The sequence below is a fragment of the Haemorhous mexicanus genome, chromosome 19 (genome assembly GCF_027477595.1).
Source record: "Haemorhous mexicanus isolate bHaeMex1 chromosome 19, bHaeMex1.pri, whole genome shotgun sequence".
Taxonomy (NCBI): Eukaryota; Metazoa; Chordata; class Aves; order Passeriformes; family Fringillidae; genus Haemorhous; species Haemorhous mexicanus.
Genome location: NC_082359.1, coordinates 7741933 through 7763545, shown reverse-complemented (window position 1 = coordinate 7763545; position 21613 = coordinate 7741933). Strand labels below are relative to the sequence as shown.

Sequence of the window (21613 nt, the reverse complement as noted above, 5' to 3'; positions counted from 1 at the left end):
GGGATGTGAAAGCCACAAACCCCATCTGTATCAATAAGAGAGTCGTGTGGAGAGAGAGAGATGGGGAATTAAGTGCCATTAAGCACGTGTTAATTAACGTGGCCCTGCACTCCCCGGCTTGCTGCCTTCTGTGGGATGGGTGCACACTGAAGCTGGTCTTTCTGGTTTTTAAAGCCTTTCTGTTTTCAGCCCAGATCTGTAAGGTTTAAGAATGCACTTGCCTCTGATATATTTGCAAAAAGAGTGCTGGTGTCTCAGTCACCTGCTTTTACAGATTCTGCTGAAATCCGAGAACTACTGCTTACAATTTGGCTCGGTCACAGTGGGGAACTTGGGAAATCCAGATCCTTCACTGGAAACAAATACCTCAAAACCCCAGTGTTTTTAAACCCCTTTCTGCTTTAGTGAACACTTCTGTTCTGATGTGTGAAATTTCCCCTTGTGCCCTTCTATCAGCTTTTTGAAATGGAGTACTCTTGATATTATCTTTGTATCAGCAGTTTTTAGTATCATAGGGCTCCCTGAATTCCTTGACAAGAGCTGCTTTGCACACAAAAGTGAGATTATCAAAGGCTCCAGGAGAGACCTGTTGGGTGCCGGGTTTGGGAGCAGCACTGGAGGGGCAGAGCTGCAGGATTCTGCAGGCATCCCCTGGCACTTGGTCTCTTAGCAACAGCCTCCTGAGATGGAGGTGGCAGAGGGGACACAGATGCTCCCCAGCATCTCCTTGCTCTGCTGGCTGGGGTCCCTCAGCTCCTGCTGAGGTGCTGCTGCTTGGGGGGGATGAGCTGTGGGCACCAAGAGTCCCCTGGGTCACAGCTGTGATGGAGATCTGAGCTTCATTAACAGACAGGAGCTGCAAAATGCTTTTATAGATCTTTGTTGTCTTGGAAGTTCTTTGTGTCATTTCCTGATTTTATGAGCAGGTTTTGAAATAACTTTTAGCCCAAGTATCTCACATGTGAGGTGTGCTTGTTCTCTGTGGCTTGTGCTGCTGCAGGGTTGTTAGGCACTGTGTGTGTACGATATAATTGTCATGTCAGCTTTTCTGTTTCTGGTTATCTGCATAAAGAAGCAGAGAGCTGGTGGAGATGTCAGCTGTGATGTGGGTTATTAAGAACTACAAGACAGAAGTAATCACAAGAAACCCTGCTTCCACACAGGCTGTTCCCCAGAGTCTCTGTTTGCATCTGTTCCATCTTAACCTTCTCACATTGACTGGGTTTTTTGTTCTTGCCAAAGGGTTATGCCTGTTTGAACAAATAAATGCTGTGTGCTGCATCTGTATTTCTCACTCTCTGATGTTTACTGTTGACAATGAGTAAATGAGAGGCGAAGTTGAACTCTGAGATGTACAAGAATCAGATGTTTGAGTGCTCTTAACTCGTTTGAATGGGTCAGCAGGGATGAAAGTTGCTGCTCTGTACCGTGTTTTAATTCCCTATTGTGTTTCAAAGTTGAGGGCTACCAGCAAATGGAAAACTTTGCATGAATGCTCCTTTCTCTAGTCTCTGACTGGCAAAGTCTTGTTCCAGAAAGGAAGAAAAATGTCCTACAAGCCAGCCAGCCAGGCTTCAGTTTTGGGTCTGGGAAGTGCAGATAAATGTTTCTGTACATTGAAGCTAAGCATAAGAGAAACTTGTAATTTAACGTGGGAACTGAGGAAATGGTTGCAGAGAGACACAGTTTAGCACCTCTTGGTTGGGGGAAGACTGAGGTCTTCTAAGCATGATGGAGAGGGAGTGTGAAAGCTGATGAAAACCTGGAGCACTGGCCCTGGATGTGGTGAGAGGGCGTGGAGTGAGTGACAGTGAGAGCTCTGTCCCTGCAGTGGCTCTTTGTCCTGGCAGCTCTGCCTGCCCCGGGCTCTATCTGACATGCTTGGCTGAGTGCATCACATCATTGCCATGCTGCACATGTTCTCCTCCTGCAGCTCGCTGGGTTTGTTTGCTTTTCTGCTTTAGTTGTCTGCTGTCCTGGGTGGGTGTTTGCTTGGTTACTTCTTCCTTCATGGCGAGTGGGAGTGACCAGGCACAGTACAGAGGCTCCTTTTGCACAGGAGCAGTAATGGATGTGCTGATTTATCTGTTCCTTCTTGCATGGCCTGTTGCAAGCTGATGTACCCAGGATCTGGTGGTGTCATTTGTCAGTCTCTCTTCCTATTAGCACTGCACTTGCCCTCCCTTTCTTGCTTTCAATTTCATGTCCCAGAGGAAACAGCGCTGGAAATGAGAATGAAATATGGGTTTCCTTCTTAAAAAGAAAATAAACCAAACCTTAAGGGCTTCCTATTGGAATGTGATGGGATTGGACTCCTATCTCTTATCCTTTGAAAATCCCAGCTGGAATTATTTAATGTCAAAGCCTGGAATTTCCCAGTGTGAAATTCATGGCTGGCTGAGGATGCACTGGGGATTAGAGAGACATCACTCTGCCAGGGTAGCGTTGCTGTCACTGCAGGAGACCTGAGCCACACAAAGGGACATTGCTGGTCTGTCCTGCTTCAAAGCTGAGTCTTGGGGATGAGATTCCTCAATTCCCATTGAGGTTACATGCTGTGTGACTGGCAGCTGGATTGGGGCAGAATAAACCAGAGTGAGTAACACTTTGCACTGCCTGGGAATAGAGCGGGGAAAAAATGAGGGAAATGAGCAAAACATAATCTGCTGAATTTCTTATGTGGTAAGAGGATAGTTTGGTAGTGCACATCCAAAATTTCCCTGAGACACCAGCTGGGTGATTTTGCTCATTTGGCTGCATGATAAAAGAGTCAGATGATTTCAATAATTTCATCTGCTCCAAAATTACAATAAAATAAAAATCTGTGTTACGGGACCCTGATGTCTTGCAAAGCTTTAGCTTAGATAACAGCACTCTCCTTAGGAGAAATCTCTAAGTTTTGGAGGATGTCTTCTCAGTATCAAAGTAGTTGTATGAAGAAAAAACAGCATATTTAAACAGGACACTGGGTAACCACTAAATGCTTTTTTGTCCCTCTGATCAAGGATGAGTATTTTAAGTAGGCATCAATGTCTGTATTAGGGGTCTGCAAAGGACTTAAGTAAAACAGAAGCTGGTGGCTGGATGTGCACTGGCTGGTGAGGTGTTAACAAGGTGTTATTTCTGAGACTCATAAATCAGCAGTGCTTTAGGTGATGGGGGGAGAGAGAAGAGCAGCTCTAAAAGCATAACCTTGCTGGCCTCTTTTTCTAAACTGTTGATCTATCTGTAAAAGAGGATTTGCCCTGCTGTTCTAATAAGAGTGATAATATATGTGTAATTAGAACTTAATAATTATTTGTGTGACTGGATCTACTGCATAAGCTGGTTCAAGTGATTGTGTAACCTTTGCATTGTGTTCATTATCTAATGTTAAAATAACAGCTGGAAGTTGAGAGACTGACATGCAGTTTTAAAATTACAGAGCTTGAAATTGCTGCTGTCTGTAAACATATGAAAATCTATTAATGACCTTTGAGCTCTCTGACTGAAAATGTTTTGTAACATAGAACACATTAAAATTGCCTGCTACTATAGTGTTTCCCATTTCTCAGCAATTGCCTAGGATATAAATGAATGTTTTGCCTCTGCCACAGATATCAGACTATTTGAAACTATTCTAGGAAGCCCTAAGGATATATTGAAACATTTGGCTGCTCATTGTTTGTTCAAGCAACCCAGTTATAGAAGAGCTGCTCAGGAGCACGGGGTGTGCTCAGCCCCTGGATGTGGGAGAACATCTCTGCTGGCCACCCTCACAGCTGCAGGCCTGCACTGTTCAATGCATCTCTCCAGCAGCACAGGAGCAGAGCAGGGGTGGCCAGGGTGGCACAGATGCACTGTCCTGGGCTTTTCATTAGCAGATGTGACATTTAGGTAGTTAGAAAGGCGTCTCTCTCTGCTGGAAGTCATCCTGCTCAGAGCTTTCCCCTTAGGCTGCAGTGATGTGCTATGGGCAGCTGTTTCTGCAGGAGGCTGGCTTCTACATATTTCCTCTTGTTGAACCATTTCTATTTCTTGTCTTTTGTTTCCCAGCCAGAAGAAAACTACCAGAGGACTAATTATTGAATACACATTCTAGAGCTCATGACAGCTGAACTGAAAATTGTTGCCTACCACTGAGGGCAACTGCAGAGTTGGTAAAAAATGCCTCTAGTGTCATGGTGCTTAAATATAAATTAATTTATAACTCAGCCCCAGGGATCAGGATATGGCTGTTTTTATTTCTGGAGACTCTCACCCCTGCAGCAGAGCTGGCAAGAGCGAGTTAGCGAGCGCTCGTCTCTCCTGGCTGTGTCACACTGCAGAGCTCACAGCCTGCTCTGCTGGAGCTGGCTGTTCACCCTCTGTTCTGCAGCAGCTCTGGGAACTGCACCCTTCCTGAGGGGGGGAATAAAGAGTGTAGGCTGGGAGCAGAGCCTCCAAAAACGTCTGCAGTTCCTGGTGGAGTGAATGTGTTCGAGGCTGTCACCGTGTGGGAGATGCGTCTGGAGCTTCCATGCTCTAGGTGCTACTGCCTTGAGAGCAGCACATTTTTCATGGCTGTGTTTTAAAAGTATGTGCCACGAAGTGAGTGTGTGGTGGAATCCTTAAAAATAGAGAAAAACTTTGTATTTAGCAGGTGGAAGCCTTGAATTACTTTGGAAATCGGGCTGAGGTTCTTGAAGTCATGACCAAGCTACCTAAGGTTGTAGCTGTAGCTCTGCAGTCTCGATATGGAGCTGCTCACATGGGAGTCAGGACAATCAGACTGTGCTTGTTGTGTATTTCACACTGTGAAGATCAGCACTTTAAATGCAGGAGTATGGATGGAGGAGAGCAATTTAGGCCCCTGCCTTTGGTAAATGAGCCATGTGTCCAGTCCATCTGCCCAGCCTCAGCTTGGCTCAACTCCATTTCCAGAGTCCAGCTCACGGAAGCATGACATCCCCCTCAGCAGAGGTAGAAACAGTTGGGTTTTCTCCTTTTGTTTCTGATTTTAAAGAGAGATGTAGAATAACTAAGGTATTTCTAAGATGTAGTATTCTAGTAGTCTATAGTAATGAATAGGGTGGAGGCATTTTTACTCAGCATTGTGTTTCTGCTTTTATCTGACTAGCTTAGCTGAAAATTGGTCATGATGAATGCATCCAGCTGCCATGCCAGTTTGTCCTGGTAGGATGTTCATGCCTTTTCCTTTGGCAGCTCAGGGCCAGCTGGGGACTGGGGGTTGTGTTGCCATCCTGGCAAGACTGGAAATGAGGGATGAAATGCCCACATCTGGCTTTAGGGAAGGAGCTGCTTCTTCAGGTCCTAATTCTGCCACTTGGTGGGAGCTGTTTGAATTCAAGGAGTGCCTGTTTGAATAATCTGGGGAGAGGGAAATGACTTCAGATTAAGTGTTTAAAGGCTGTTCTGTCAAGAAGCATGTGTTTGCTGGCTCTCAGCAGTGAGGGCTCAGCAGTGTCCTTGGATTTTGGCACACTTGAGGAATGTCTTCCCAAAACACTGGACCTGGAGTGTGTGCCTGACTGTGTCACTTAGCTTACTTGCTGGATACCTGTTTAAGTTACTTGAGACTGATGGCCCCAGGCCATTGTTCAGGATGGGGATGTTTTGATAGTCTGTCACTTGTGGGATCCTGGGCAGTGCGTGGTGCTGCTGCCATTCCTGATGGGTCCCTTGGGAAGGAACTCCGGGGAGGATGGGAGTTAGCAGGAAGGATGTGCTCAGCATTCACACCTGCCAGCTGGAGAAGGTGCTGTCTGACAGGCACAAACACTTTCCAGCTCCTTTGTACACTGCACAAACCAAACAGTCTGAGCTCCCACTCTTGGCTGAAAGCAGCTTCAGCCAAAATGTCCTTTTTATCTGCAGTGAAAGCTGGGCAGGGTGGCCTGCTGGTGCATGGGCAGCAGCACCTTTCAGCACTCCTGCAGGCTGTAAAAGCTGGGCAGGCTGCACTTGCAATATGCCTCATTTCATCTACACCTGAAAATGGTGCCCCAGCTTCCCTTCAATCATTTAAGCTCCCCTGCTCTCTGACACACTTTCCGCTGACAGTAATTCTGTGAGCACTCGTCGGGCATTTACTGCCATCACTGGAGGAAATACTGATGGCTTCAAATGGGATCATTTCCTTTCTGATGGACAGCAAGCACCTGTGGGAGTCCTAATAGCTGTGCAGTGTCTGTGAGGAGGCAGCAGGGAAGATGGTGCAGCTCTCTGCAGCGAGGCCCCTGCAGGCTCTGAGGAGGAAATCGGAGGAGAGGGAGAAAACCACGCCTGGCTGCCCCTGGAGCAGCTTCAGATGTTGTGTATCCACCTCCCCCGTGGGTGATGGTGGACAAGGGTTTATACCAAAAACAGGGACAGCTGTGTGCTCGGATTCCTGCAGATTTCCTTGGCCTCTGCTAAAGTTGAAGGTGCATTCTTACTTTTATTGTCCCCTAAATGAGTGTTAAACACTCTGTTTCCAGGTACTTCTCCTTCCTATTAGGAAAGAGAGGACTGGATTTTTCCTTGAGCGATTGAAAAGGGAGGGAACAGTAACACCCCCTTTCTCCTCAGTATTTAAAAGCAATTATTGCTCAGCACTGTATCATTATTTATTCAGGTCATGTGCAAACAAAAAGAGCAATCAAAGCACTGTAAATTCAACATGGATTGAAATGCATTTAAAAGAATAGTGAACTGACCTTCCTTTTTGTAATTTTTGACTATGTTTTGTTGAAGTAACATTTGTCCAAGCTTTCTGTACTTGGTCGTGTGTCTTTGAGGTCCTAGAAACAAAGGTCTTAATTCTTGGGAGACATAACAAGTGGGTGTTCAGCAGAGTATGGCAGCTTGCTCTTCAGCTATTCATAGGTGACAGGAACATATCCTCTGGTAATAAATTGGAGTGTTTCAATTACAGTAAGTTTCTTGGTTCATCCACTTGTATTTTTAAGTTAAGTCGTGTATCATAAACCTGCAAACCAGTGTCAGCTTCAAATGTCTTAGCATTTCCAAATCTGTCTTGTCAAAAAGTCATCTTATTCTTGAGCTAAACACGTGACAGGGTCAGAGCAAATGTGATGCATTTTAAAAAGCAGGACCTAAACTCATCTGGAATATGTCAGCTGTGAAAGGAGAATTGCAGTCCAAGGTTAAACAAGCAAGGATTTCATTTGCAATCATTTTAATTGATATTGATTGCGCTGCTTGAATGTCGGGTCAAAGCAAAAAAGTCACTTCAGATCTAGACTCTTGTTTCTGCCTTTTAAAACAGCTTTAGTGTCTTTGGCTGAGAGGCTGGGGGGGCTTGAGTTATGTTTGCAGTGAAGTTCGCAGTGGGGGAGAAGAGAGGGCTGGAAAGTAAAACAAACAAGTGTGTGTTATATTACAGGAGAAGTGAGAACTTCCCCATGGGTGGGAATCCAGCTGGGCATGCCAGCAGACTGCTTCCCAAAGTGCCCTGGGCTCTGGAGAGTCAGTCTGGCCTGGCCTCCTGCCATGGGGGCTTCCAGCAAGGAGCTGCAGTGCTGAGCTATGGCCAGCCCTCCTTGCACAGCCTGCCCTGGCTGCCCTCACTGCAGCAAACCCTGCCCACAGCTCGCCAGGCAGAGCTCAGACTTCTCCCCTCTCCCACTCTTAAATGTGCTTCTACTATCTTTCAAGGTCTCCAGTTGTGTTTGCTGCCTGTTCACCCTGCTGAGTTCAAATTCAGTCACCTTGGTGTGGTCCTACCTGATGCCCTTCAGTGGTCCTTTTTTATCCCTTTTTCCTTTCCTTATTATTCACCTCATTTCATTTGCCTGTTGGCTACTTATCTCTTCTTGTGCTGGCTCCTGTTCTTGCAGTGGTTTCTCTCTCTCTACAGACATGTCTTCAAATCCATGCTTTAAAGTTAGTCTTTCATGTACCTTTCTCATGTATATCTCCAGCATTATCTTTCCATTTGAATTGCTGTCTCCTGTGTCCCCTTTATGCAAATAAATGGACAGTAGGTTTGTGTTAGTATTTGTAATGTTCTTTGTCTGCTTAGAAAGCACAAGAACATTGTCAGCAATTGTTTGTGCTGCTGTTCTAGAAACTGAGTATCAGGTCAATAGGAATATTTAAAAATTAACCTACTTAAAAATAAATCTGTTTCAGGTCCTTTCTGAGCCAGGATCTCTCCCTGAACTATTAACCAATTGACAACCCTACTGCTAATTGCATGATAAAGTTGATACAAGGATAGATGGTGCTCAGATCCTCAGGGCCTTTTCCATTGCAATTTTTTGAGAGAAGCTGGAGGCAGAAACATGGGCAAGCAGGGTCAGTTTCAGAGGCAGCCGTGTGTTTGATTTCCTTTGTGTGGATCCTTCTCCTGTTTGATGTTCAGTAGGATATTTCACATTGCCCAGCTTGAGGAATAAGTGCTGCAGTGAAGAGCTGTGGAGAGAGAAGCTGGAGGCTGTCTTCCTTCTGGGAAATCAGCCCATATAATCTTGTGCAGTTGGCAGAGGCAGTCTGGCAGGAGTGGAGGGTAACCAGTCCTTGGCTGAGTGTCCGATGGGCCCTGGGGATGGGGGATTGTGAAGGACTTGATTTTGCACCAGGGCTGCTTTTTGAACTGATGCTCCAGGGCTAAGGATAGTTACTTTATTATCTGTAGGTGTTATTTTTACCCTCTGCATCCCAGCAGCAGACTCAAGGGTTTTCATCTGCCTGTGTGGGTTTTGGATGTTTTCTTCAGGTTCTTTAAGTGTTCCCTGTGTGTGAAAGGTATTTACAGCCACAGCCTTCCCCTGCATGCTTTCTGAGATCTCAGAGCTGTGTAAATTCAGAGGATTAAGGCTGAGTTTGAGCTGGGCTGAGCAAACAGGCAGTGATAACTCCAGCCAGGGCATGGCTGTGGGATGTGAGCTGGTGCCAGGCTCCTCCAGGGCTGATCATTATTTCCTGATCACACAGAAAACGTGGAGTCCATTGTGCAGAAGTGTCTTGCTGTGGCATTTTGGGGGTAAGAACAGTCTCATTGCAGAGCTGAGGGCTGTGCACCCTCATTATTCCCAGTTTTACCTATAAACTGGGCAGTGTGCACCTTGAGTGTCTTTGGAGACTGCAGCTGTGCCTTGGTGACAGAAGAAAAGTGGCTTTTCAGGATGGAGTGTTCCAAGTGATTAAGGTTTCCTGCCAGATCTGCTGCAACCAGAGGTGCAATTGCATAACTAGCTTGGGCTGGTAGTGATGGAAAAAGAATCACAAAGGTTTTTATTGTGGAAAAAGAATCACAAAGGTTTTTATTGTGGACGCCCAGAATCTGTTGCAGGGCCAGCTTGGGTTGCCAGCCTTTGCCAGGTGTTTGTGAGTGAATCTTGACAGCTGCTGCTGCTGTGTGAGGTGTTCAGGGAGAGCTGGAGGAGGTACCACAACCCCATCTCCAGATGAAGGGTTCTTTGGTGTCTGTACATGCACAGAAACAAATAGGGAGATAGAATCTGTATGTTTCATGGAGGAACTGCCAGGAAAGAGGCTCTGAAGAAAGGTCCAATTCTTCCTTATCTGTAACCATGCAGCCAGTTAGAACCATCTGCACTCCGTCTGCAGCCCAGACAGACAGGGGGCTGCAGATGGAGAGGCTGTAGCCTGCCCTGGAAGGTGTCAGAGAAATTCTGAAGTGAGGACAGGTAGGAGACAGTCCTGGAAGCAATGAGCAGTAAGGAACAAAACAGTTTTCTATGTTCTGGAGCAAGATTTAGCAGTCTTGTTTCTGGAACTGAGAAGAGGGTCTGGACAAGGGGATTTACTGCACCTGTGACAGCAAAGGTGGTCAGGTCTGCAGACTCCTGGGGTGGGCAGAAACCACAAGGCTGGTGTGAAGACCTATTGACTTTGGGGTCTGACTTCAGGTACTGTCACTGTGTGAATCTCCAGGATTTACCTGAGGTGCAGAGGGTGAAAATATCTGCTGCTCTGGGCTTGCCTTGGGGGAAGGCTCCAGTGGGGCAGTTTGTCAGGAGGCCAGTCTCACCCTCAGGCTGGGATTTCTGCATTGAAATCAGTCAAGGTGCATCAATACATGTCCCCTCTTGTGATGTACTGTATATTCTGGATGTGCTTAAATTTTCCAGCAATTGCCTGTGCACAAGCCCAGATGCACATCCAAAAATAGTAAGCTTTTGTGCTAAGTGAGGTCCCCAACTTGGAGGTCATAAACTTTGGTAAAAGAGCAATCACTGGAAGGCTCTTTTAGTGGATGAAATAGAAAGGAAACAAAGGAGGCAAGAACAGAAACGCCATTAGCCCCCTCCTGCTCTGTGCCTGGGGCTGCAGAGGTCTGCATTTAGCAGCAGAGAGCAGCCTGCTGTCACCCTCTGTCAGCGAGGACATGCTGAGTTCAGTGTCCTGCCTTCCCAGGAACAACTCCTGTGGGCTGTGTCCTCTGCTGGAGCAGGGAGAAAAGGGACTCTGGAGTGAGTTTCCTTGTCACACAGACGTGGCTTTGTCCCTGTGGCTGCCCCAGGTCTCCCTCCACTGTCCCCCCACTGGAGGCAGGAGCAGCCTTGGGGCTTAATTCACGGCTGTTTGGAAAGTGCTTGAGATTCTTGGATGGCACTACAAGTGAATGAATTATTTCCTTGGCTTTGATCCAGCTATAGCTGTATTTCATGAATTAATTTTGCCAGCAGCTCAGCGATGAGACAAGCCTTAAATCTCCAGACAAAATAGGGATGAAAAGCTGCATTTGGAAGTAGGGAATTTTGTAGGATTCAGGAAGGAGAAAAACAGAGATTTGCACACCAGTTCTGTGGTGAAAGGAATCATCTGAAAACCTGCAGTGAATGTGCTGTGGAAAGACTTTCCCTAAAGCATTAACAGAGGCCCAACCACCATGTGAAGCCAGATAGAGTTTAAACAAAAATTGTAATTGATTGGCTTTGAAGGCATCCTTAGAAGTGAGTATTGGCCCTGAAGCCAGGAGTGCATGATTTGCTGGTGCTCTCAGGTGGTGCCATCTCCCTGCCCCAGCCTCCTTTCTCCCCCATCAGGGGTCCATGTCACCTCGTGCAGCATCTTCCTTGCACCTGCTGTCACATCACAAGCTGCATCTGGCTTTGTGAAGAAGTGCATGCTTGTGGTGATTCCTGTTTGTAATGTTTTGCTGAGTATCAGTTAGCAGATACCATTGCCATGTGACAAGTTTTTGATTAGTTACTGAAGATTAGCAATTTGATTTTTATCTCAGTAGCTTCCCAGTAAACAGCACAATTTGATTGGTGTCTTGAACTGCTGCTTTCAAGTGTTATCTTTAAACTAAAAACCAAAGTGAGAAGTTCACACTGATTTATATTCCTTTATCATTCATGGAGAATAATGCCAGACAGGTATTTTCCTTGCTCTTTCCCTAGTAATGGACTTGGCAAGCTGAGCTGTGTTCTGTGCCTCCAAGACAGTGCTAGTTATTTTAATTTTTGTATCTTTGGGGGTTTTCAACTTGATATATCTGTGTATATCTACTTGATAGATCCCCAAGAGGAGCCTCCAGCCCCCCAGGACTCCTGTGCAAGGTGTACAGAGGTTGGGTGCTGGCTGTTCCTCTGGGAGCCTGGGCTGGAATTGAAACAGCAGAATTTTATTGCCTTTGTTCTAATTTCAATGTGTCTGTGACCCTAAAGTGCCAGTGCATCATCTCACTTCCCAGGGAAGGGTAACTTTAAACAAGTGAGTGATTTGGAGTGGAATCAGCATGTTGCACACTGAGGCAGTCAATTCACTAATTAAAGGAGAGGGGGAGGAAGTAATCTGGAGCAATCAGCAGGGCATTTCATTCCAGTTCCTAATTTTCTTTTTTTGTTGGGCTTCAGTTTTTGAGAGACTAGAGAGCTAATGATTTTCATGAGCTCTTTTGCAGTACTGGAGGTGTGTGCATTGATGTGAGCAGTTGTATTGTGATCTCCATTCATGTAAGATACAAATACCTGTCATGTAACTGCTTGAGTCAAAAGGAAGGCATTTAGCAAAATATCTCTGGCTGAGTTTTGGCATGGTAAGCAGTGCTTTTAGGGTATTTCCTGATCTATTTACCTCACATTAAAAAAATGATTGCAATAGATATCCTGCAAAACATTCCCATAAGAGTTCAGTTTTTATCCTTGAGCAGTTAATAAAAGACATATGGGAAAAATGTATCTAGCTGGAGTGACCCAATGTCATATTATTTCTTCAACTCCTTTTCCACACGGTGTGCATAGAGAGAGAGTTTGGTACACTGTCACTGGGAGTTCAGCTTCCAGTCCTCAGAGATGCCAGGGATAGCAGAGTAATTCCCTTCTCTGATCTCACTTCCAGTGTTAATCATTATGACATGACATACCTGCTTTTAAACTGTGCTTAGATGGTGTGCTGCAGCCTGGTTGGGGCAGACACTTAACACTTAGAAGTGTTCAACCTCTGTTGTGTGTTTGGATGCCATTGATCTCTCTGGCTCAGGGAATTTGTGGTAGGGCTTTAGAAGTGCCTTTCTCCATATGAATGCTGCTGTGAATCAGAGACTGTCAGCCCCAAGGGGGGTCTGATACTTCTCAGATCAGAAACAAAACAAAACCCACCTCTGTTTCACTTGAACAGTTGAAGGCTTCCCTTCAGGATGCTGATTTGCTCGTGTGCTGTTGAGGTATGGTTTCTGAGTTAATCTGAAGTGAGCTCATTTTCATACCCAGTTTCAGCATCACTGAAATTAATCAAACACATAGCCTGGAGAATATTCATCCTAATCTAATCTAAAATGACTGTTTGTGTTGTGCATGCCTAATTATTCATCTTAAGTCATCTCTGGAAGATACCTACTGTCTTGTTTGTGTTTTTATTCAGTATTTATACAGCTTAATGCCTAAAGGTAGCTGCAAAGAACATAAAGAATTTACCATTCTCTTTTTTAATCTCCTTTACAGAAGGACATGTCACTAAAGCCTCAGGAGCGGAAGGAGAAATGGGAGAGGCATCCAGGCAAGAAACCCAGAGAATCTGAGAACTGTGTGTCTGCTGAGCCAAGTGAGAATGGCCACAACAACGATGCGGGGAGCTCCGAGAGAGAGGCAGAGAGAGGCAAGGAGAGGATGAAGAAGAAACTCCCCTTGAAGCTGTCCAAACAGGTAGGGAAACACTCCTCACCTGAAGAGGCTCTCTTGGCCTTGGGCACTGGGAAGTGTTGTCCCTGCTGGGAGGTGAGGTTGTCCATGTAATTGGCTTCTCTGGTTACCTGTGCTGGTGGAAACAATGCCTCTTGGACTTGTGGCCACGTGCACAGATCCTGTGTTGAGGTCAGGTTCCATAAGCTGAAGGGGAAGCCAGGTGTACTGGGTAGTACAGGAAGGAAGGAGCAGATCTCCCTGGTGCCTGCAGCTTTGAGACAGTGCAGTGATTCATGCAGTAGATCTGTGGCCCTGGTGGTCTTGAACACAAGCAGGAATCATCCATCAGATCCTGACCTCCTTTGGAGGATTTGTGCTGGGCAGTGTGCACCTGGAAGTTGCAGACTTCTATGTCCATCTCATGACTGGAGTTTGACTTACTCCAGAACAGAGTGTTGAGGAGGAGAGACTGTTTGCGTATTTTAGAAGTGGAAAGTCCTTTTGCAGGCAGCTGTGCTCTGGGCAGTCTTCCCTGTGTACCCTTCTACAGTGTGCTAGAGCATTAATGAATGAAGGGTTGTGATGCTGGAGGGAATTATTCCAGAGACTCCCTGAGCCAGGGTGTGTGCAGAGGGGCAGGTGACAGAGAAAAGGCACTGAGGCTGGCAGGCTCTTTATCACTAACTGCTGCTCAGCAGGGAGGTTTGTCAGTGACTTAGTGTGCATTCATGGGCTGGCAGTCCCCATGGCACAGCAGCATCTCTCCATGGACACTTTCCCAGTTTCCCAGTTGTCCTTAACAGGGTGCCAAGTGGCAGCCAGTGGGAACACCAGTGTTCTTGACCTTCCAGCATTTGTTCCGAGCTAGGAAGCACACGAAGATGAAAAAGTGGTTTTTATTCTCCATTTCTCCAGCAGAAAAAGAGCTGTTTCACTCAAGCCACCTTCTGTTCTGTGAAACTAATCCTGTGTGTGTGCCAGACAGCCAAAGATTGAATTGTCCAGTTACTGGAAATGTTTTTTCAGACTTGCAATACTTTAACATTTAAAAATATGGTGAAGGTTATGTCATGTAACCCTCCCCTATAACTTCTCCACCACATACTCTTTTGTGTTTCAGCATATTAGTTTAGAAGGGCTCATCACATTTTAAGTTAGAGATTCTCATGGACTGGTGCAAGTTGTTTCTTCAGTTCTTTTACACTGCAGGAAATGCAGTGCATGGCAGGGATTTGCATAGTTGTGGATTTGTGAGACAGTGGGGAGGTTCCCCCTTCCTGCAGGAGGAAAAGGTTGTTAACAGAGACATCTTCTGCATGAAATTTAAAACTCTGGTTCACATAGTTGTGTCCACTAGGGAATTCATGGCACTTCATAGAAGCCTCTGGGGTAGGAGATTTTGTTGCACTGGCAGACTCTGATTTCTCTCATACTCTGCTGTGTTACTTTACCAAATATTTAGTTTCTTGGTAATTCAGCTTTGAAAAATGAGGACGTTTTTACTTATTTTTTCTGAATAGTGTTTGGCTGCCATCAGTGGTTAAACAGGGGATTTGCTGCCACATTCATAAAAACCTGAATTCAACTTCCATTGTTTAATTTTATTTATTTATTTTTAACCTGTAAGGATAAGTAACAAACTCTAAAAAGAGTGAGGAACTGGCACAAAGGGTATAAAAGAAAACCTGTGATGAGTGACTCATTAATACATGGTGCCTCTTTAAATAAGTTACACTTAGAATTCCTCTCTCATTTGAAAGGGAGGTTTTTTGAATACCTGCTATTATCCTAGATGATACAGTTGTGAAAACCAGACAAGTTTGGAGGTCTGTAAACTTGATGAAAGTAGCAGCAAAATCTAAGCTACATAAACTATGCTTTTCTTAGTTCAAACTCATTATGCAAATGATATAGACAAATTCAATAATTTTTAGTAATCACAAAGTTCACACCTAGAGTTCTGGCATTTCCTGCCAAGCTGTCTGGACAAATTTGCTGTAATATTAAGTTTCCTGGAATTTGGGGGGTGAATTTTGCATCTCAGGGTTATTAAACATAGGTTTATACCTAATTTGGATAGCTTTCTGTAATTAATGCTAACTATATTGAGATGTTGCTTAGAAATTACTGTTCAATTTGAAGCTTTGCTTCTACTCTCATCCCTTCTCTTCACAATGCTACTGAATTGTCATCTTTTCTATGCAGCCTCCTCTAATAAATCAAATTGGGCATTATAATTATGGCATTCTGCTAATCCTCGTAGAGAGGTGCAAAGTGGTAAGCTGATTTCAGTGCCAGGTTGTCTGCTTTGTTTAGAAAATTAGATTTATACTTCACTCCATTTGACAAAGCATCCAGATTGCTATTGCTCCTGAATATTTGGTTGTTCTGTACCTCAGGCTATGGGGAGAGGGCTGCAAGAACCAATCTGTCCTTTCCAGCCTATTACTCCCAACTGTGTATAAAAATCATTCAAACACATTTATCTCTTGCTGTAACTAAGCAGAGGGAGAAAAAGGCATTTCAAATGGTCCTTTTGTCCAAGATTTGTCAGAGTTTGGGGCTGCTGTCAACACGTGTGCACAGGGAAAGGTGCTGACTTCAAACTGCTGTTCTACCATGGGGATCAACAAAAGCTCTTGCAATCACCAGGATCAGGTGTGTCAAGGAGTGAGAAGGTGTTCAGACCTGTGGTGTATTCTGGTGTAGCCAGAGTGGCCTGCAGTAAATCCAGCCCCTCTTAGAGGCTGTGACTGCCTCCAACACAGGAGCATTCCTTAAAGTTGAGTTCATTGCCTTTGCATAAGGCAGTGTCCAAAGCTAACCCAGTGGCTGGGGGAAAGGAATCCCCACCACAACTGCAGACATTTCTGGTGAGGGAGAGCAGCCTGTCACCCCCCTGAAGGGATTTAAAGGGTTGGAAGTATAATTTGATTAGATTAAGTAAGAGGGACATATATGATGAAACCCCTTAGTTCCTGTGCTCCCTTCTGTGTCTTGTGTTGTTCTTCTAGTTTTTGGAGAGTCACTCTTTGAACTTTGAGTCAGTCTTTGATTAGCCTGAGCTGAGCTGTTATTCTCTTTTCTGGTTTCATTTTTGGAGTTGCTTATTCCTCTGAATGTCTGAGCACCATGGATGTGGAAGAGCTGGGGTTTTGGTTTTTTCCCCTTTTTTTCTGACCTTTGGGACACGTCGCCCTTTCTGTACAATCACCACCTTCTGAAAAGAGTTGGGGCTAATAGGAAAGATTTGCTGTTATTTCCAGTTAGTTTAACCTCAAGCTCTCTGTTTAGTCAGCTTGGGAGCATCATGGTGTGTTGAATATATTTAGCTGTTAAATGCTGCTGTAATAACACAGTGTTCTGCAGATAGTCATTTGTCACGAAGATTAGTGTCTTACACCTCCTCCTTCCTTTTCTCACCCACTGTTTAAATCACCCGAGATGAGGGAGAGTCTCAGAGAAGCTGAGGAGAGCAGGGTGGTGCAGTATTTAGTGCTCATAAATAGCCTGCTGGGTTTGGAGCCTGGGAGGAGAGGGCAGGGGACTTAACACGGTCCTGTTGCTCCGGAGGCGTGACATCTCTGAGACTTGAGCAGAGCTTCCTGGAGGGAGGGAAGGCACAGCTAATTCCCCAGCCTCATTCCCTGCCCAGCCCTCCCCAAACTGCTGAGTGCTGCTGGCGATTAATGGATGGTGTTGCCGTGGCTCTTGCTGGACTGGAACTGCTAAATTGCATTAACAAGTTTGATTACCTATTCATGTGGTTTCTCTGTGATGCTCATCATCTCGTTATCCAACATTCATTAAGGGATATAACACCCTCCCTGCCCCCCAGGAGGGCTGTGCTCTGGGTTACTGCTGAGCTGAGCTAAAGGTGATACACTAAGTCATTTTTTCCATCCAGGATGCAGGTTGTTTCTTCTGATGTCTAGGTGAAAATTGATAGCTCCTTTTCAAACCATTTACGTACCCTTGGCCCCGTTTGTGCATGGTGGTGTGGGCCTTTCCCAAGATGGAGACAAACAGTCTAGAAACTCACCTGGATAATGAAATACTGTGGGAAATTTCCTTTGGTATCATACTGCTGGTGCTGGCAATAGGACTGTGTAGCTGCTGGAGTTGTATTTTTCAGATAATGGTAAATAGTGTTTATCATGCCTGGATGTGAAGCCACCGGTGGGCTGGAGGCAGTGTGTGCTTAGTGGAGCACGGTTCAGAGGCTGAAATGTCCCTTTCTTAGCTGAGGTTCAGCAGCCACATAGGAGAGTGAGTCTGAAAAATAACCTTTGGAGTCTTTGTCTTTAGCCAGAGGACATGGATATGCTCTTCTTCCATGGCTTAATAATGCAGCATTTGGAAGCTGAATTGTGTCTAAGAGGGTCTAGATATAACAGTAACTTATTCTGCTACCTTCAGTGTCTCAGCTGCTAAAACTCACTGAATTCTAGGCAGTCAGCTTGCAGGGGAAAAAAAAAGAGAAAAAAGGTTGCCTTTAATGTGGGTTTTGGGGATTGGTTTGGTTTGGTGTGTGCTGCTTTGGTGTTTGCATTTCACTACTTTTGAACACTGAAATTATACAAACTAGTTTCTTTTTGTTTCTAATTGATGTTGCCCTTTTTTTGTTAGCAGATATTGTTATTTAAACCTTCTTTGAAACTAAACAACAAAGCAAGAGGAAAAAAGTCCATTTTCTTTTAATCAGCAAAACGTTGCTTAAAAGCAGGATCCATTTCTACCTTTGTAAGTACAGGACTGTACAGTTTGGACATGAAAGCTCTTGCACCGATTTTTTTTAAGCTGGGGGAGAGCAGGGCTGATAAGGCAGTGCCATGACCTGTGTGCAGCCTCTGTCCCAGACTTTGGCCAGGCTGTCTGGACAGGAAAAGCAGGGTGGGGCTGCCCCCAGTGCTCTGCTCCATCCAGAGTGGACGTGGCTGGAGCAGAGGTCCCTGGTGCTGTGGTGCTGGGCTCCAGCAAAGCCTTCCCAAACACCAGCTCCCTCCTGAACTGCTGCACAGCCTGGCTGGCTCCAAAGCTCCTGATGAGGGTGTAGGGCAGGGTCCTGGCCCCGGGGATTTGGGAGGAGCCCTTGTTGGGGCTGAGCAGGGCTGCAGGCACAGCCACAGATGGCCCTGCCCTGCTCTCTCACGCTAATCTGCGGCTGCAGAGCTCCACAGCTGCCTGGGAAACCGCTGGGGAGCAGCGGTGCAAAGCACTGAAATGGGCAGCACAGCATCCAGGCATTAGGTTTGCTAATCCAAGGCCTGAAATCAGCCTCATTTCAATCAATAGCAATCTGTTTGCACTGTCAGGAGCTAATTTAAAAATCTGCTTTAAGTCCTGGTTAGGCACTTGGTATTCTGTTTTTTGGATCAGAGTAGAGGGAAGCAGTGGGCATAGCACAGCAGTGGCAGGAGGAGGAAAAATCCTTTGTAAATAAAAAGTGGATGTTTATTTCCCAAATGAAACCCTGCTATTACGGAGAAGTGCTGTTGTTTTTGCTAAATTTATCCAAGAATTCATCAAGATTCTTGAAGTGGCTGCAGAGCCTGCTCTGCAGCAGAGGGAGAACTTTGCAGTGTGTGTAGTTTGTTTAAAATGCTGTACCAACACTAGACCATTAAAGTCTGCATTATAGCTGTGGCACAGGTAACTTCATCATGGGATTGCAGCCACCTTTGGAGAGCTAGAGCACAGTTTCCATAACAGATTTCTGTGACACACTGCTTCAGGAGTAGTGCAAAACAGTGCCATAAACCCTCTGGGAACTGTGACAGGAGGCAGCCTTTGCTTCAGCCAGAAAAAATGTATTTCAAAACCCTCTGCAGTTCTGGTAGGGAAACATAAATTGAAGAGATCATGCTCATTAGAATTGTGGGGTGTCCAATTCTTTTTAGACTAATGCTGAAGAATGAAACAGAAGCATATGCTGGATTTCACTATACTGCAAATATTATTTTCTGAACAGTGGTGTAAGACATGTTTTGGCTGCTGGAAGTGTGATATATAAGAGGATGTGGCTTTGACTTTTTCACTGAGTAGTGAAACACTTGGACCAGTAGGTTCCCCTTCTGTAGCTGACCCTCCCTTGCCAGTGTGGCTGCTCCATGGGCCCCACTTGTCTCTGCTTTCACAGAGCTCTCCTGACTCTGCCCGAGAGGCTCAGCTGCCTGTGCTGGGTTGGGCAGGGCTCACCTGGACAGCATTTCACTGCCACGGGCTTTACTTGAGTGGGGATTTGTTCCTGGGTGTCAGAGCAGGCAGGGCCTGGGGGGCCGTGGGGATGGGGATGCAGTGAGTGCACTCTGCTCCCTGCTGTGTGTTTAGGGATCAGACTGCTGCTGTTACACATCAACCATGCTGTGCTCACAGCTACACCCCAAGGCTTTGCCTGCAGCACTGCCCTCTGCTTGCTTTGTCCCTGCTTTTCCCCTGCTCCACAACCCCTGTGTGTCCCCACTCACCTCTCCCCTTCCCAGCATCTGGGCAGCAGCAGGGTGCTCATGCCTGCAGATGGCTGCTGGCACTTTCAGGACGTGTTGGAGCAGATGTGGAGAGCCCAGTGATGAAAGCACTGGATGCTCCCAGTGCTGCCTGTGCTGGGCTGTCTGCAGTGGCTGCAGGGGTCTCCATCTGGGCTCCCCATGGCAGCAGAGGTAGGAGCTGCAGCCCCAGTGCAGCTGCAGCCCCCGTGCAGCGTGGCTGAGCAGAGCTCTGGAACTGCACTTACACACTGTCAGGAATTTCCTGACACTCCAGGGGAAGCAGCCCCCATCAGGCAGGAGTCATCCCCAGCAAACAGGGGCTTGCAAACCTGATGTTCCTGGTGGTTTCAAAGTTAAGACAGGTCAGAAAATTCAGGTGGTAGGAAGATGGTTAAGCTACGCTGGTGCAGTGTTAGGAAGTGATGTTGTATGTGTGTGGAGAATCACACCAGTTATCAGCTCCTTGTTTTAAAACTCTTGCTGATCACCTTTAACTTCTCTGCCTGCGTTGAGATGACTGATAAGGATTTTGGGTCACAATTCCTTAAATATAGCCTCAGAGAGGAGCAGAATAAAGGGAAACAAGGCAATCCTCTCTTCTCGACGACAGCCTGTAAGTAGCTGTGAATGAATCTCATTACAGCAGCTCCTTTTGAAAGGGAGAAATAAAAAGGAAATTTCATTGCTAACAACTTATGTGGCATTAGATGCTATAAAAAAGGTCGGTGGTGGTCATTGGTTACATTGTTATAAAAGAAGAGCTAAATGGTCTGTAATTTAGAGAAGGGGGTTTAATTACATGAAGTAATTTACAGGAAGCTATAACCACTTGTATCTTATTCTCTGCTGAATATAATTGGTTGACACAATGCACTAAGTCCTCTTTCTTTTCCTTCTTCCTTCCTCTGACTTTGTTTTATTTTGTGGGGATTTTTTGGGAAAGTACCAAGATAAAGCATTTCTGTTGGATCTTGTGATTTTAGCAAGTTGAGAAATGGAGTAGTGTGGGCTGTTTGAATAGATTCAGAGCCCTGGCTGGAGGTTTTGATTGTGCATCTCTTCATAGCTGTGAGCCAGGACATGTTCCAGGTGTCCTGTGAGATGTGGAGAGACATTATTCCCAGGTTCAGTGTGGATGCTGCAGGAGGAGCTAGGACCATGAAGGAGCCACAGTCTTTTTGGATGTTGTTTTTCTGATTTGGACAAGAGGCATCTAAAAGGTTACTTCATGTTGATTCAAGCACTAGCTGCCCAATATTTTAGCTAACTTTGCAGAAGAGGCTGGGATCTGTCACCTGATTGTAGCCTCTGCTTGCACTACGTCTGCAGTGATATTTGGGATGATCACAGGTATTTTTATTGGTGTGAAATAAGCACAATTGATGCAGACAGCCAATGCTCTTCTCCTAGCACACTTATCAGTGTGATGACTAAACCATCTGCTCCACACCAGTCTAAATCTGAGCTGATTCCAACCAAACAAAATGACATCCCAATGTCACAGGTGGTTGAGGCAGGATAAATACCTTCTCCATGAGGTACTGTTCCTTTCCTCATGCAGAACTTGTCCTTGCTGACTGCTGGCCATGGATCTCAGCTGCTCCAGGAGCCTGCTCTGGGGTACCCAGTGTGCCAGGATTGCTTTGGCAGCTGCCAGTCCTTGCCTGAAGTGATCCAGTGGCACTGCTCCAGCTGACTTGGCTTTCCTTGTGGAAGCCTCTCAGGGCTGAGCTGTGTTCCACCTCTCAGGGCTGAGCTGTGTTCCACCTCTCAGGGCTGAGCTGTGTTCCACCTCTCAGAACTTGTGGAAGCCTCTCAGGGCTGAGCTGTATTCCACCTCTCAGGGCTGAGCTGTGTTCCACCTCTCAGAGCTGAGCTGTGTTCCACCTCTCAGTCCCTGATGAAGCTTGTGAGAACTGAGCTGTGTTCCACCTCTCAGAGCTGAGCTGTGTTCCACCTCTCAGTCCCTGATGAAGCCTGTGAGAGCTGAGCTGTGTTCCACCTCTGAGAGCTGAGCTGTGTTCCACCTCTGAGAGCTGAGCTGTG

At 45.9% G+C, this 21613-nt stretch overlaps 1 protein-coding gene across 20 annotated transcripts in view; it reads left to right on the top strand.

The window, feature by feature from the left end:
• The window catches only part of FBRSL1 (fibrosin like 1), a 506715-nt gene that overhangs the window by 123857 nt on the left and 361245 nt on the right, over positions 1 to 21613 (top strand). For all 20 annotated transcript variants that reach the window (XM_059863632.1, XM_059863639.1, XM_059863647.1 and 17 more), the window contains exon 2: positions 12900 to 13100. In XM_059863632.1, the coding sequence (XP_059719615.1) occupies positions 12900 to 13100 (201 nt within the window). The remainder of the gene's footprint in view (positions 1 to 12899; positions 13101 to 21613) is intronic.